This window comes from Oncorhynchus mykiss, chromosome 20 (genome assembly GCF_013265735.2).
Source record: "Oncorhynchus mykiss isolate Arlee chromosome 20, USDA_OmykA_1.1, whole genome shotgun sequence".
Classification (NCBI taxonomy): domain Eukaryota; kingdom Metazoa; phylum Chordata; class Actinopteri; order Salmoniformes; family Salmonidae; genus Oncorhynchus; species Oncorhynchus mykiss.
The window spans coordinates 8,943,950-8,961,800 of record NC_048584.1 but is presented as its reverse complement, the minus strand read 5'-3'; the positions used below and the strand labels follow the sequence as shown (position 1 = coordinate 8,961,800).

Sequence of the window (17,851 nt, the reverse complement as noted above, 5' to 3'; positions counted from 1 at the left end):
AGTAGGACGCATACGTAAAACAAATGTATGCATTCTAGACTGCAATTCACTTTGGATGAAAGCTTCTGCTAAATGGCATATCGTATAGTTAAGCAGTAAGTCCCGAGCGGGTGGGCTATACGGCCAGTAAACCACGACTAAGGGCTGTTCTTAGGCACTCCACAACCCCTGTGGTGTCTTTTTCCAATTAGAAACTGGTTACCAACGTAACTAGAGCAGTAGAAATACATGTTTTGCCATACCTTTGGTATAGGGTCTGATATACCACGGCTGTCAGCCAATCAGCATTCAGGTCTCAAACCGCCCAGTTTATAAACACAATTACTATGTGTTCTCCATCTCTCCTCAGTGTATGGGAGATCGTGGGCCAGCAGGGCGGTGGTCTGTCAGTGCTGCGTACCTTCAGACTGATGCGCGTGTTGAAGCTGGTGCGCTTCATGCCCGCTCTGCAGAGGCAGCTGGTGGTGCTGATGAAGACGATGGACAACGTGGCCACCTTCTGTATGCTACTCATGCTCTTCATTTTCATCTTCAGGTATGGGCCTATGCGAAATGTCTTAAAAAAAAGTCATTTTGACACGTATGTCAGACGCACAAGCTGACACGCGTTTATACGGAAATGAGGGGTAGTCTTTATCGTCGTTGTCTCAAAGTGAGGAGGGGAAGAAGGAGGTGGAGGGGTGGGAGGAAGACACTAGGTGGTACACGCAAGTACAATAGAGGTGCATACAGAGGGGTGGATAAAGAGAGGTAGCTGGAGAGAAAGGGAAGAGGAAGACAGAGAGGTGAAGAGTGTTCCGCTTCGTCAGAACACTGGAGGGGAATAAACAAACACAAGAGACGTTTGCCAGGAGGATTGAGGAAGAGAGGATAGAATGACACGAGCGAGGGGAGATTCCCTATTTTCCTCAGCATCCCTGGTGCATCCTGTTTGGCCACTGGCAAGCTCAGCAAAATGAAATCTATGTGTAAGTTCTATACAGCCTACACACACACTCACACACACACGCTCACGCACACACGCTCACGCACACACGCGCACGCACGCACGCACGCAGACACACACACACACACACACACACACACACACACACACACACACACACACACACACACACACACACACACACAGTAGTTTGACTAGAACAGTGTGCTTAGACAAACACCCACTGAGTGTTTGAGTGAAGAGGAGCCAAGTTCACAGACTAGAGGCATAGTCACTGATCCCTCTACACCCACAAACTAGCCGCATTGCTGTCTAGTCAGAATAACATGGAGAATACACACACATGTCCCATGGGTTCAGTTCTTTCCTATTCATAATTACACAACAAGAGAACAACAGCAGACTGAAACAGTGGGAGTCTGAATTTATTTATCTTCTTTTCTCATGCCATGACTCCCTTTGGTGACCGCTCTCTCTCTCTTTCTCTCTCTACCTCTCCATCCTTCCCTCTCTCTTCCTCTGTCCTCCCGCTCCTTCTCTCTCCGTCAGTATCCTGGGTATGCATCTGTTTGGCTGTAAGTTTGGATCAGAGAGAGATGGAGACACTCTACCAGACAGGAAGAACTTTGACTCTCTGCTCTGGGCCATCGTCACTGTGTTTCAGGTGAGATCTCTCTACCGCTCTATCGCTCTCCCTCCCTCGCTCCCTCTTTCACTCCAAAATCAAAGTCTGACAGACGTTTCCAAACTTGGCTGACTATCAAGATGAGTCCATATGGGCAATCTGTTGTGTAGGTCCAACTACACATCAAATGAATGTGAAAAAGGACAGCTGCTCTCTATTTCCTCTATTCCTCCTTTCTTATCTCTCCACTATCTACATCTCTCTACATCTCTCTACATCTCACCCTCTCTATATCTCTCTACATCTCTCCACTATCTACATCTCTCTACATCTCTCTACATCTCACCCCCTCTATATCTCTCTACATCTCTCCACATCTCTCCCTCTCTACATCTCTCCCTCTCTCCATATCCACATCTCCCCCTCTCTATATCTCTCTACATCTCTCCACTATCTACATCTCTCTACATCTCTCCCTCTCTATATCTCTCTACATCTCTCCACATCTCTCCCTCTCTACATCTCTCCCTCTCTACATCTCTCCATCTCCACATCTCTCCCTCTCTATATCTCTCTACATCTCTCCACTATCTGCATCTCTCTACATCTCTCCCTCTCTATATCTCTCTACATCTCTGCACATCTCTCCCTCTCTACATCCCCTCACATCTCTCCACTATCTACATCTCTCCACATCTCTCCACATCTCTCCCTCTCTATATCTCTCTACATCTCTCCTTCTCTACATCTCTCTCCATCTCTCTACATCTCTCCACTATCTAAATCTCTCTACATCTCTCCACTATCTACATCTCTCTACATCTCTCCACATCTCTCCCCCTCTACATCTCTCCACATCTCTCCATCTCTCTACATCTCTCCCTCTCTACATCTCTCCACATCTCTCCACTATCTACGTCTCTCTACATCTCTCCCTCTCTACATCTCTCCACATCTCTCCCTCTCTACATCTCTCCACATCTCTCCACTCTCTACTTCTCTCCACATCTCTCCACTCTCTACTTCTCTCCACTCTCTACATCTCTCCACTCTCTACATCTCTCTCATCTCTCCACTCTCTACATCTCTCCACCCTCTACATCGCTCCACTCTCTACATATTTCTACATCTCTCTATCTCTCCACATCTCTCCACTCTCCACATCGCTCCACTCTCTACATCTCTCCACATCTCTCCACTCTCTACATCTCTCCACATCTCTCCACTCTCTACATCTCTCCACTCTCTACATCTCTCCATATCTCTACACTCTCTACATCTCTCTCTCTCAACAACTCTACATCTCTCCACATCTCTCCACTCTCTACATCTCTCCACATTTCTCCACTCTCTACATCTCTCCACATCTCTCCACATCTCTCCACTCTCTACATCTCTCCACATCTCTCCTCTCTCCACATCTCTCCGCTCTCTACATCTCTCCCTCTCAACAACTCTCCACTCTCTACATCTCTCCACTCTCTACATTTCTCCCTCGCTCCCTTCAGATCCTAACTCAAGAGGACTGGAACAAGGTGTTGTATAATGGTATGGCTTCCACCACTCCAGTGGCTGCTCTCTACTTCATCGCCCTCATGACCTTTGGGAACTACGTCCTCTTCAACCTGCTTGTGGCCATCTTGGTCGAAGGCTTCCAGACTGAGGTAAACTAAGTACACAAAACAACACACACAGGCACATACCGAGCTGGAAACGAGCTGGCCCATTCATCTGTGTCAATGTATTCAAATACATTATCTTAAATCTTATATTCCTCCACCTTGACACTCACCCTAAATATATGTTTTATTCTCTAATTGTGTCACTCTTTCTACTCCAAAATATGTCCTCCCGTTCTCTTCTCCTCCCCTCCTCTACTCCAAAATATGTCCTCCCGTTCTCTTCTCCTCCCCTGTCTTACACATTCTCTTCAGCAGACAGGCGATACCCTTTCTCCATCCCTCCATCCCTCTCTCTTCTTTCATAATTACAGTTGTCATATTTTAACGATATTTAACGACATTTGACTTGAAGTGATGTCAACCATCATCAGGAAAATATGCTTACATCACAATCACATTCTGGCTCCTATCTGATCCCCTCTCCACTCATAAAACACAATACAAATCTCTCTCTCTCTCTCTCTCTCTCTCTCTCTCTCTCTCTCTCTCTCTCTCTCTCTCTCTCTCTCTCTCTTTCCCTCTCTCTCTCTCTCTCTCCGCATAGCCACGATTCTTCTCTGAAAGAGAGAGTGAGAGAGAGAGAGAGGAATATTGAGAGAGGGAAAGAGGGCGAGACATAGGACAACAGAGAGAGATAGAGAGACGGAGAAAGACAGAGAGTAAGGATGAATGTATGTTTTTGTTGAGAGTTAGATAGCATAGGTTTCATCTCTGCTATAAGAATGTATTCTGAGCAGCCCCGCTAGACATCGACTTTAACGGTTGTCTCGACAAGAACTAAATCATTCTTGTTTGGCCTCTGCTTTGTTTTAATTGAACATTCCGTCTGATTCTTTTGCTCATTCATCTCTCTCTGTCCCTCTCTCATTATCTCCATCTTTCTTTCTCGGGAATTGTGACAGCACCTGTGCTTTGATGTCTTGTGCTCTTTGAAAGAAGGTAGCACAGCGTAGAGGAGAAGAGGAGAGGGGAGGAGATAAGGACAGACAGGATAGACGAGCAGACAGACTCGTATTTAAAAAACAGATTAATTGGTCTGCTCTCTAGTTATTAGTCGTTACAACAGTCTGGTTTCTAGGTCTGTTATCTGGTCGTCATTGTGTCCAGAGTAGCACAGTTATTTATGTTCAACATCTACTTTATCAGGCATCATGCAGCTCAGTTAGGAATGCATCATTTAGGAAGATATTCTTCACAGCCAGAGAGAAGTGACTGTGGCTATGAAATTAACACAGCTCTTAGCTGAATCATACATGGAGTACAATAGGTAGCTGGAAAAGTGACCATGCCTTTTTATGCTATGCAAGTCTTGTTTTTAAACCCTTGTTTTAGTTTCACCCAATGTTTTCTGGTCTGATGGACCCACAACATGATTATTTTTAAAACAATACAGCCATAAAAACTTACGTAAAAATACTTAGATGTTGACTTATATCAATTACAAGCAATATAGGCAGCATACATAGTTCATATTTGCCATTTACCTCTGCTAGATCACATTTATCAATGAAAGCGCTATTTGTTTGTAAACAAAAATCAAAACAAAGGTGGAATAAATCATGTTTATCTTGAACAAATATAAATGAAACAAGGTTTTCATCTCTATTAATGGTTATTGATTTGAACTGAACAAACTTGAGGGACAAATTTTACATACAGTATTTTATGGAAATTATAAATGAGCCCCATTTAACACAAATTAAGGCCGGTCTACACACCACATGAGGGACAGAGTTTTACTGTGTTTGTTGCAAATGTATTTCTTGCACTTGATGCATGTGTCCTGTGTCTTCCTGTCCTTCTTGGGTCCACACACATCGTAGTGCTTCTTCTTGTTGCTAAAGGGCTGCAATCTAGAATGATAAAAACACTTAGTTCAGGAATTTTACTAACATCTCACTCACTCACATACAGTTGAAGTCAGAAGTTTACATACACTTAGGTTGGAGTCATTAAAACTTGTTTTTCAACCACTCCACACATTTCTTGTTAACAAACTATAGTTTTGGCAAATGGGTTAGGACATCTACTTTGTGCATGACACAAGTAATTTTTCCAACAATTGTTTACAGGCAGATTATTTCACTTATAATTCACTGTATCACAATTCCAGTGGGTCAGAAGTTTACATACACTAAGTTGACTGCTGTGCCTTTAAATAGCTTGTAAAATTACAGAAAATTATTTAGGAGCTTCTGATAGGCTAATTGACATCATTTGAGTCAATTGGAGGTGTACCTGTGATGTATTTCAAGGCCTACCTTCGAACTCAGTGCCTCTTTGCTTGACATCATGGGAAAATCAAAATAAATCAGCTAAGACCTCAGGAAAAAAATGGTAGACCTCCACAAGTCTGGTTCATTCTTGGGAGCAATTTCCAAATGCCTTTCATCTGTACAAAAAATAGTACGCAAGTATAAACACCATGGCACCACGCAGCCACCGCTCAGGAAGGAGACGCGTTCTGTCTCCTAGAGATGAACGTACTTTGGTGCAAATCAATCCCAGATCAACAGCAAAGGACTTTGTGAAGATGCTGGAGGAAACAGGTACAAAAGTATGTATATCCACAGTAAAACAAGTCCTATATCGACATAACCTGAAAGGCCGCTCAGCAAGGAAGAAGCCACTGCTCCAAAAGCGGCATAAAAAAAGCCAGATTACGGTTTGCAACTGCCCATGGGGACAAATATCGTACTTTTTGGAGAAATGTCCTCTGGTCTGATGAAACAAAAATAGAACTGCTTGGCCCTAATGACCATCGTTATGTTTGGAGGAAAAAGGGGGAGGCTTGCAAGCCGAAGAACACCATCCCAACCGTAAAGCACGGGGGTGGCAGCATCATGTTGTGGGGGTGCTTTGCTGCAGGAGGGACTGGTGCACTTCACAAAATAGATGGCATCATGAGGTAGGAAAATTATGTGGATATATGGAAGCAACATCTCAAAACACCAGTCAGGAAGTTATATCTTGGGTCAAATGGGTCTTCCAAATGGACAATGACCCTAAGAATACTTCCAAAGTTGTGGCAAAATGGCTTAAGGGCAACAAAGTCAAGGTATTGGAGTGGCCATCACAAAGCCCTGACCTCAATCCTATAGAAAATTTGTGGGCAGAACTGAAAAAGCGTGTGCAAGCAAGGAGGCCCGACGTATTGTGGGAAGCTTGTGGAAGGCTACCCGAAATGTTTGACCCAAGTTATTAATCAATTTAAAGGCAATGCTGCCAAATTCTAATTGAGTGTATGTAAACTTCTGACCCACTGGGAATGTGATGAAAGAAATCAACGCTGAAATAAATCATTCTCTCTATTATTATTCTGACATTTCACATTCTTAAAATAAAGTGGTGATCCTAACTGACCTAAGACAGGGAATTTTTACTACGATTAAATGTCAGGAATTGTGAAAAACTGAGTTTAAATGTATTTGGCTAAGGTGTATGTATGTTCCAACTTCATCTGTACATAGTTACAGCAGGCCAAGGTAGGAGAGTCGGACACACACATGCAACAACATCAATCACACTTACTTCCGGTATTGAGGTTTTGGTTCTGTGGGACAGGCGGATGGGGCACCAGCATCCTCATCCTGGACCCTCTTCACGATGGCTGAAGAAGCTGGGGTCCTTGGGATATGTTGCCTCCTCTGGATTTGAGGTCTAACCAATGCCTTGCCCAGCTCTTCGAGAAAGAATTGTCTCCTCTGGAGCTTCCCTCTGTTCCAATCTGGGTTCAACGCCATCCAGATGACAAAAATGTTGTATGCCGAGATGTCCAAGATGTTGAAGAATATCACAAGTGGCCAGTGTAGGGTTATCCTGTTGCTGCTGCTGCCAGTCACCGGCTTGTCTAAATTCTGTTTGATATTCTTGGCCGCAGCTTCTCCCACCTCTATGCAGAGTACTTATGAGTACCACATTTTTGCCTTTCTTTGGCACGTAGGACACTAGGGAAGTCTGGGCCGTGAACACAAACTGAGAGGAAATGATAGGCCTGTATTCAACAGCTGAGGTGGAAGCTCTGGCTTTTTTTTTTGTACTGTTCCTACCATCGTCCTGTCCCAGCTTTTGCAAAGTAAAAAAGTTATTGCATATGATGTTGTTGCCACGGAGTCCCCGTTTCACGTCCAGGACAACCCGCATCCCTTGGTTCTTCTCAGGGGCTCCTCCACCTGGCTTCCCCGTATACACTTGCAAGTTCCACGCATATAATGAAGCAGCCTCACAGGCAGCCCAGATCTTGTACCCATATTTTCCGGGTTTAGACGGTATGTACTGTCTGAAGGGGCAGCAGCCCCTAAATCCCATAAGTTGCTCATCAACAGTGATGTTTGGCCCAGGGTTGTAAAAGAGGGGAAGGCGATCCACCCACTTGTCCCACACTGACCTGATTGCAGCTAGCTTGTCCCTCTGCCGCCGAGCTGGTATGGTGTCTCGGTTATCGAAGCGGATAATCCTGGAAATAATGTGGAAGTTTTCCAAAGACATTGTTGTGCAGAAAAGTTCTCTGCCAGTTTCTGCATCCCACAGGGATTATGTGGAGTCCCCATTGGATCGGAAAACACCAGCAAGGATAAGAACCCCAAAGTGTGCATGTAAATGAGTTTGGTCCATCTCCTTCCATCTCTCTCCAAAAACACACCGTCCCTCCAAATTAATGCAGTTCAGAATGATTTTCTGGATGGTGTCTGGGATGAACTGTTCAAAAGAAGACTTTATGTCCTGCACATGAGTAACCGCCATCCGCGTCGGCCCTGGTTACATCCACATCACATTGGCAGCGGGGTGGCTCATTCCTTGGGCAAGAAAAAAATAAATGACATCCATATTTCTCCTTATGCAGGCTGCTGATGAGCTCCTCGTGCAGGCTGCTCAGTTGGTTGCTGACGGGCTGGTCCTGGGGCTGGCTGCTGACAGGCTGGTCCTGGGGCTGGCTGAGGGTAAATCTCATCCTCTTTTTCCAACTCACTGTCAGACTCTGATTCGACAGAGACATGATCCTCATATTCAGAAAGTCCTTAATCTTCCAAAGTGGAAGACTCTCCTTCCCCACTAGCTTTTCTCTCTGCAACAATTATTTCAATTTTTTGTTGTTGAAAAAACCTAAGAAATACATTTTGAAACCTATCCAACCAAAAACACAGAGAACCAGAAAATCCTTGGCTTACGCCTTCACTATGGTGAAACACAATACAGAAATATACTACGGAAAAATAAGGAACAGCATGGCAGAAAACAGCTCATTGTGATTGAAGAATTCATAGAATCAAATCACTTCTGGGAAAATTGGAACAGACTACACAAACAACAACACGAAGAGTTACCTATCCAAAATGGAGATGTATGGATTAACCACTTCTCAAACCTTTTCTGACATATATTTAAAAAAAAACAAGAGCTTATAATATATTCAGATATTAAAGAGTACCGGAACCCGCTGGATTATCCAATTACCTTGTGTGAGCTACAGGACTAAATGCAAACCCTCCAACCAAAAAAGACCTGTGGTGTGGATGGTATACTAAACAAAATGATAAAGATATATATACCACACATGGGCTATTCTTAAACTCTTCAACATTATCCTCAGCTCTGGCATCTTCCTTAATATTTGGGACAAAGGCCTGATAATTACCGTAGAATATGTGTCAGCAGCAATCTCTGAAAAAAAATCCTCTGCATTATCATCAACAGCACTCCAACATTTCCTCAGTGAAAATAATGTCCTGAGCAAATGTCAAATTGGCTTCTTACCAAAATACCGTATGATATACCCTGCACACCCTTATTGATAAACAAACAGAACAACGCAAAAGCAAAGTCTTCTCATGCCTTTGACTCAATTTGGCATGAGGGTCTGCTATACCAATTGATGGAAAGTGGTGTTGGGGAAAAAAACATACAACATTATAAAATCCATGTACACAAACCACAAGTGTGTGGTAAAAATTGGCAATAAACACACAGATTTCTTTCCTCTGTGCCGTGGGGGTGAGACAGGGAGCCCCACCCTCTTCAGCAGCTTGAGCCCCACCCTCTTCAACATATATATCAATGCATTGGTGAGGGCACTAGAACAGTCTGTAGCACCCAGCCTCACCCTGCTGGACTCTGAAATCAAATGTCTACTGTTTCCAGATGATCTGGTGCTTCTGTCCACAAACCAAGGAGGGCCTACAACAGCACCTAGATCTTCTGCACAGATTATGTCAGACTTGAGCCCTGACAGTAAATCTCACTAAAACGAAAATAATGATGTTCCAAAAAATATCCAGTTGCCAAGACAACAAATACAAATTCTATATAGACACTATTGCCCTAGAGCACACAAAGAATTACACCTACCTCGGCCTAAACATCAACACCACAGAAAACTTCCACAAGGCTGTGAACGATCTACGAGACAAGGCAAGAAGGGCCTTCTACGCCATCAAAAGGAACATAAAACTCAACATCCCAATTAGGATCTGGCAAAAAAATACTTCAATCAGTTATCGAACCCATAACCCTCTATGGTTGTGAGGTCTGGGGTCCACTCACCAACCAAGAATTCACAAAATGTGTCAAACACATAATTGAGACTGCATGCAGGATTCTGCAAAAATATCCTCAATGTACAACGCAGAACACCAAACAATGCATGCAGAGCAGAATTAGGCCGATACCCACTAATTATCAAAATCCAGAAAAGAGCTGTTCAATTCTACAACCACCTAAAAGGAAGCGATGCCCACACTTTCCACCAGAAAGCCCTCACCTACAGAGAGATTAACCTAGAAAAGACTCCCCTCAGCCAGCTGGTTCTGGGGCTTTGTTCACAAACAGACCCTACAGACCCTACAAAGTCCCAGGACAGAAACACATTTAGACCCAACCGAATGATGAGAAAACAAAAAGATAACTTTTTGACACTGGAAAGAATCAAGCAAAAAACGGAGCAAATTGGAATCTGGCCTCAACAGAGACCTGGAACAGATCTAGGATGATATGTATTATCAGCTCACCAGTGTAGACTCCACATTACAACACTCACACACTAACACACACTGTCTCCCCAATCCCGAGGCCTAATGTCCAAAACTGTTAAGCCGCAGCATTAGCCTCGACTTCCCCACCTCTTCACTTCCTCTCCTTCTCTTCCTCTCCTCCTCTCCTTGTCTTCTTCTCCTCCTCAAATTCATTCACTCTGTTTTTTCTTACATCCTTTTCTGCAAACACAGAGTTTATTTTTAGTTGCCCGAACTTTGCAGTGCGTCAGGGTTGCTAGGTAACGATCGGGTGAATGACGTGAGTTGGGATGAGAGATGTTATGTTCTGGAGCCATGTCCTGGTACACACACACACATACACAGACACACATACATACACGCCTCGTCGCTCCCTGTCCCCACAAATGGCTGGACATGATGACATTGGGGGAGGGGGGGGGGGCTCTGTTACAGTGTGCTGTGCTGTGTACCCTCCACTTATGACTCATAAGTGACTGAATGACTTAATGTATAACTCATGGCTAAAATGCATATAATTGCACACAAGAACATATGCAATGGCATTGAGCTGAGCTCATTTTTCCTGTGTGCTATTGCTACTGCTAATGCTAACTGCATTCTGCTATGATTGGAGTTTGAGCGTCGCTACAGTGTATACTGATGGGATTTCTCTTCTCTACTGTGTCTGTGTCTCTCTAGCATGTGGCGGAATATATACATTATATATCTCTACCTGATCAACCTAATTCTCTTTCTGCTTTGTTTGCTGCTGCGATGCCTCTCCTTTCTTATCTTCCTACCTTTCTCTTGCTCTTTTATTCTCTCTTTCTCTCTCTCTCTCTCTCTCTCTCTCTCTCTCTCTCTATCCCTCTGCTTCCCTCTCTTCCTGCGGTAAAACATCACACACTTCCACTTTAGGAAGTTCCTACGACAGAGGACTTGCATGTCCAGTTGAGCGTTATTCAACTGCCTATAGGGTCAGGGGTATGTACTGTACTGCAATGTGCTCCCACCTCCTCCCCCTCTCTCACCTCCCTCTCTCTCTCTCTCCCACTCAGGCTCCCCCTGTCTCTCTACCCTCCACCACCCCTCTGCACGATGCCACGGCTGTTGAGACTAACCAGGTTGACAGTGTGTGTGTTCAGTGTGTGTGTGTGTTCAGTCGGTGTGTGTGTTCACCGTCTTAACTGTAGTATCAGGCGGTTGTTTGGTAGTTGGTTGTTTTTCTGTTGGAAAGCAGAGTCCTCTCAGACATCTCTCTCTCTCCTCAGGTCCACTGGTTCCTTCCTTTAGCCTCGGGATGCAAACAAACAAGCCCACTAGAAACCTGCCAAGAGTAGCCAGGCTAAAGCTACAGCGCTGCAGTAGAAACGTCCCTAAAGAGCGCTCCGGGTTAAGCCTCTCTGTTTTAATCTGGCTAGAGGAGAGAGGATGTGGGTTAAGACTGAGGAGAAGCTTCAGTTCAGTCAGTTAGAACCAACGGGAAAATATTTTACGGAGGCTAACAAAGAGGATATAGCTAACCCTGGGAGTGGGAGTTTGAGGAGAGTCTGCTCTGTTTGGTCTGTAGTAGTTGACCCTGTAGCCAACCTGTCACTGTGTGGACGTGCCTCCCTGTCCTGTGTACTTCCTGTAGTTGTATCTGTTTGTGTGTATTGGAGGTGGTTCGGTGAACATGACGCCTTTGTGTTAGCACCCAGAGCTAAAGCTTAGGCCTTATGCACTGGGCTAACACAGTCTTCAGTCGTGCAGGCAGCCAATCGAAACCTGGTTGTCACATCTGCACCTGTGGCCAGGAGAAGCAGCTGTGTCTGGAAACACTACTAGAGACGACTGGAGGCCTTGTCAAGTGAAGTTCCATCAACACTCCCACATACACACTTCCCCCTCCAAAAGCGCACTCACACATTTCTCCATTCACACCTTTATAGTGGCTTAATTGAGATTCTCTTTTGAGAACCTGTCTATTATTTTCTATCAGGTCCTATTATCAGCAGGCCTGCTCTAGCCTATCCCTCCCTCCCTCCCTCCCTCCCTCCCTCCCTCCCTCCCTCCCTCCCTCCCTCCCTCCCTCCCTCCCTCCTTCCCTCCCTCCCTCCCTCCCTCCCTCCCTCCCTCCCTCCCTCCCTCCCTCTCCCTAGCGTCTGCCTAAATTGGCCTGCCCATTTGTAAACAAGCCATTTCATACCCGTCTTCTATTTCTGTGCTGCTGAACTACTCCCCATGGAATACTGTTCCCGCTCCTTGTTCCTTCTTCTGACTTTGTTGTTTTCAAATCAAATGCCTCCCTTGGCGCAGCGATTGATAAGGAGTGGAAGAGCACTGCTATCCCTAGTTGCCTACAGTTGCCTACAGTATGTTAAATGTGTTGTTCAAATAATCAAGATGGATGATCAAATCAACCGAAGGGCCACAACTTAGCTCGGTCACTTCAATACATCTATTATTCATGCATTTATTTGTTCATCCATTCATTTGTCGATCAGTGCATTCTGTTCCGGACTTGTGCTCATCCGTAAAAGTCCAGAGTTTCAACGTGTCCAGCTGGTGGTTTTAAAGGCTGTGAACAGCAGAATGATTATCAGCAACAGAATGACTATTAGCCAATAAATACGGCTACTCCTGTGAGAGACAGATCAATAGCAGAGCAGAGCTTAATCTGATTCAAACGGTCATATTTAACACTTGGGCCTGGGCTGCAAACACTCAGAGTATCAGACTCACTGCCAACTCAGAACGATACAGAGGCAGCAACCAGCTCTTAAACAATAAGGCCTGAGACCCATTAGTGACCAGTCATCTGAAATGAGGCTCAACTCTCACTCTGCCCCAGGTAAATTGGCTTGTTAGCTTACGGACAGGCAGCTTAGGGTTGAACCTTACACTGCATCTCAAATGGTCATCTAACGGTTAAACACTATGTGTCAGACAGTCACCTTACGGTTCAACCTCGTTCCTCTGCCCCAGAAAGGAGATATGGGAGTCAGGTTGGTCCCTTGGTCACGGACATGGTACCGAGCAAGGCCCCAGCTATGGTCCTGTCTACACCCACGTATTCAGCCCTGTCTAGGGTCCCTTCCATACAGGCCCTACTGGGCTGTCCCTCTCTCTACAGTGGTCTCAGGGGTCCAGGAGACTCAGATGGTCCCCTGGCCTAGTGCTGGGCCCGCTGTGAGTACCACACACACAATGATTATCTCATACACAAATATGCAGAGTACCACACACACCCAGGCACTGCGTGCCTAACTCCGTCACGCAAGAGAAAATAAGCTATAACTGCCCTTCCTCCCCATCCCTCACTCCATCAAGGATGAGGGGTGGGGGGTGACTGGGTACCCACAATGCTTTGTGTGCCCACCATGACTTGAAAGAAGTTTACTACCAGCCCAAACCACCAAGTAGCCCTTCCCCCTACCCCTCTCCACCCTTCCCTTCCCCTCTGGTCTACTCAATTGCAAATGGGGATGGGAAGTGTGGAGTCTGGATATCCACAATGCCCTGTGCTGAGGCTCTGCTGAGCTTGTCCAATCACAGCTGTTTGATGTTTGTTGTTCACTGAGGCAGTTTTTTTAATTGAACCTTTATTTAACTGGGCAAGTCGGTTAAGACCAATTGATAGAATCTGTGTTAACTTCTGAGCTGCTATGCTTGTTGTATTTGAGCCCTCGTTCACTGTTTCCCTGTTGTGGCTTTTAGCTGTGTGTGCCGTGGATTTATTCTATGATTACTTTATGGTGTGTTATTAGTAGATGATGCAATGCTCCCATTGGTTTCTACTGTACATAACCTATTCTCTTATTCACCTGTTACTCAGATCCTGCTGAAGACCTTCCTCAGAGGAATGAACAGTTAAACAACAAGCATTGACCCGCTCATTTAAAACCAATGGGAGACATTGCAGCTAGATCCTCTATCTATCCTTTGTCTGAATGGTCAGCACTGTTTTCACCCTGTTATTATAAGTCCTATCCTCTCTCTGAGTCAGAGGTTTAGGGGTTTAGCTGCAAAATCCCCAGGCAGATGAGTATGGAAATCACAAGTAGAGAAATGATTAGTTTTGCGGCCATTGCATCCTCAAGTGTAGGCCTAAGGCTGATTGGCTGGCTAGTTTATTACCGACTCTCTCTCCTAGACGGTCTGGAAATCAGGTCTGACAGGTACACACACACGCACACACACACACACACACATGCAAGGTTGACACACACATGCGTGCATCCGCACGCACACACATGCACATGCACAGATGCAAGCATACACACACACAGACACACGCACACACACATGCATACACACACACACACACACACACACACACACACACACACACACACACACACACACACACACACACACACACACACACACACAGAGATGAAGAAAGTGATTTGTTAGCTTTGATTAGCGAAATGGAGATTTGGGTTCTTTAGGCACTTCCATTCTCAGTTTATTCACTCACTGTGCATATCTTAATAACAACTGTAATGAATGTACCTGCTTTCGACTGGATACTGGTCATAGAGATATAGAGATGGAGAGAGACATAAAAAGGAGAGAGAAAAGAGAAAGGTGGAGAGGGAGAGAAATACAACAAAATGCATAACATTTATAGAATATTGCCGGTCGGGACCGTGCAATAGAGAGAGAGAGAAAGACAACAAAATGCATAACATTTATAGAATATTGCCGGTCGGGACCGTGCAATAGAGAGAGAGAGAAAGACAACAAAATGCATAACATTTATAGAATTTTGCCGGTCGGGACCGTGCAATAGAGAGAGAGAGAAAGACAACAAAATGCATAACATTTATAGAATTTTGCCGGTCGGGACCGTGCAATAGAGAGAGAGAGAAAGACAAAGGACGAAGATGGAACAAAACAGGGAACAAACAGTTCTGCCGCTCTGACAAACTCTCACTGGGTGGATGATATGTATTTTGTATTAGACCACACTGAAGAGGGTGTGTGTGTGTGTGTGTGTGTGTGTGTGTGTGTGTGTGTGTGTGCGCCTGCCTGTGTGTGTGTGTGCGCCTGCCTGTGTATGTGTGTGCGCCTGCCTGTGTGTGTGTGCGCGCGCCTGTGTGTGTGTGTGTATCAGACCACACTGAAGCCCTGTGGAATGCATGTGTTTACGGGGCCTAGATGGGCATGGGGAGAACCAGACATACCCATCCTTGACTGGTATAAATAGCACTGTTTATCTTCACAGAGTGATCACCCTCTCCGTGTACAGTCTCTGTACCACTCCACTTCTTTTTGGTCTATCAGGGGAAACAGTCTGAAACAGACAATATGTCACTATAATACACTAATATTATGGCATCATCTGTAATGCTGCTGGTGCCCTAGATACCAGATATGAGTTGTGAGATATACAATTTGGAGATGCAATTTGTAAAAAATACAATTTGATCCAAGGGGCGGTCCTTGTGATGTTGTCTGAGTGTGTGTGTGTCGGTGTATGTGCTTAGACCTAGGTAAGAGGAACACCAACATGAGAGTGTTGTTCATTGACTACAGCTCAGTGTTAACCCTCATAGAGCCCTCCAAACTCATCACTCCATTTGCAACTGGATCCTGGACTGCCCCCAGGGGGTGAGGGTAGGCAACAACACATCCGCCACGCTGTCCCTCAACACGGGGGCCCCTCAATGGTGCGTGCTTAGTCCCCTCCTGTACGCCCCTGTTCACCTACGACTGCGTGGCCACGCATGACTCCAACACCATCATTAAGTTAGCTGACGACACACCGGTGGGAGGCCTGATCACCGACAACGATGAGACAGTCAATAGGGAGAAGGTCAGAGACCTGGCAGTGTGGTGCCAGGACAACAACCTCTCCCTCAACGTCAGCGAGACAAAAGAGCTGATAGTGGACGACAGGAAACGGAGGGCCAAGGCACGCCCCCATCCACACCGACGGGGCTGTAGTGGAGCCGGTCGACAGCTTCAAGGTCCTGGTGTCCACACCACCAAGGATCTATCATGGTACACACACACCAACACAGTCGTGAAGAAGGCACGAAGGCGCCTCTTCCCCCTCAGGAGGCTAAACAGATTTGTCATGGGCCCTCAGATCCTCAAAAAGGTATACAGCTGCACCATTGAGAGCATCTTGATTGGCTGCATCACTACTTTGCATCCATTGGCAAAGCGCTACAGTGAGTATTGCGTACAGCCCAGTACATCACTGGAGCTGAGGTCCCTGTCATTCAGGACCTCTATACTAGACGGTGTCAGAGGAAAGTCCTAAAAGTCATAGACTGTTCTCGCTGCTACCGCACGGCAAGTGGTACCAATGCACCAAGTCTGTAACCAGTATGACCCTGAACATCTTCCTCCCTCAAGCCATAAACCTGCTAAATAGTTATTTAAATAGTTAACCAATACCTGCACTATCTGCATTGAACCTTTTTGCATGAACTCTTTTGACTCATCACATACGCTGCTGCTACTGTTAATTATCTATCCTGTTGCCTAGTCACTTTACCCCTACCCATATGTACAAATATACCTCAATGACCTCGTACTCCTGCATATCGACTCAGTACTGGTACCCTGTGTACATATATACCTCAATGACCTCGTACTCCTGCATATCGACTCAGTACTGGTACCCTGTGTACAATATATACCTCAATGACCTCGTACTCCTGCATATCGACTCAGTACTGGTACCCTGTGTACATATATACCTCAATGACCTCGTACTCCTGCATATCGACTCAGTACTGGTACCCTGTGTACAGTATATACCTCAATGACCTCGTACTCCTGCATATCGACTCAGTACTGGTACCCTGTGTACAGTATATACCTCAATGACCTCGTACTCCTGCATATCGACTCAGTACTGGTACCCTGTGTACATATATACCTCAATGACCTCGTACTCCTGCATATCGACTCAGTACTGGTACCCTGTGTACATATATACCTCAATGACCTCGTACTCCTGCATATCGACTCAGTACTGGTACCCTGTGTACAGTATATACCTCAATGACCTCGTACTCCTGCATATCGACTCAGTACTGGTACCCTGTGTACATATATACCTCAATGACCTCGTACTCCTGCATATCGACTCAGTACTGGTACCCTGTGTACAGTATATACCTCAATGACCTCGTACTCCTGCATATCGACTCAGTACTGGTACCCTGTGTACAGTATATACCTCAATGACCTCGTACTCCTGCATATCGACTCAGTACTGGTACCCTGTGTACATATATACCTCAATGACCTCGTACTCCTGCATATCGACTCAGTACTGGTACCCTGTGTACAGTATATACCTCAATGACCTCGTACTCCTGCATATCGACTCAGTACTGGTACCCTGTGTACAGTATATACCTCAATGACCTCGTACTCCTGCATATCGACTCAGTACTGGTACCCTGTGTACAGTATATACCTCAATGACCTCGTACTCCTGCATATCGACTCAGTACTGGTACCCTGTGTACATATATACCTCAATGACCTCGTACTCCTGCATATCGACTCAGTACTGGTACCCTGTGTACAGTATATACCTCAATGACCTCGTACTCCTGCATATCGACTCAGTACTGGTACCCTGTGTACAGTATATACC

General features: G+C 45.3%; 1 protein-coding gene across 1 annotated transcript in view; it reads left to right on the top strand.

Moving 5' to 3' along the window:
• LOC110498733 (calcium channel, voltage-dependent, T type, alpha 1G subunit) overlaps window positions 1-17,851 on the top strand; it is a 198,628-nt gene that overhangs the window by 77,521 nt on the left and 103,256 nt on the right. Inside the window, exons 10-12 of the mRNA XM_036956460.1 lie at window positions 350-535; window positions 1,496-1,610; window positions 3,080-3,235. Coding sequence (XP_036812355.1) covers window positions 350-535; window positions 1,496-1,610; window positions 3,080-3,235 — 457 coding nt within the window. The remainder of the gene's footprint in view (window positions 1-349; window positions 536-1,495; window positions 1,611-3,079; window positions 3,236-17,851) is intronic.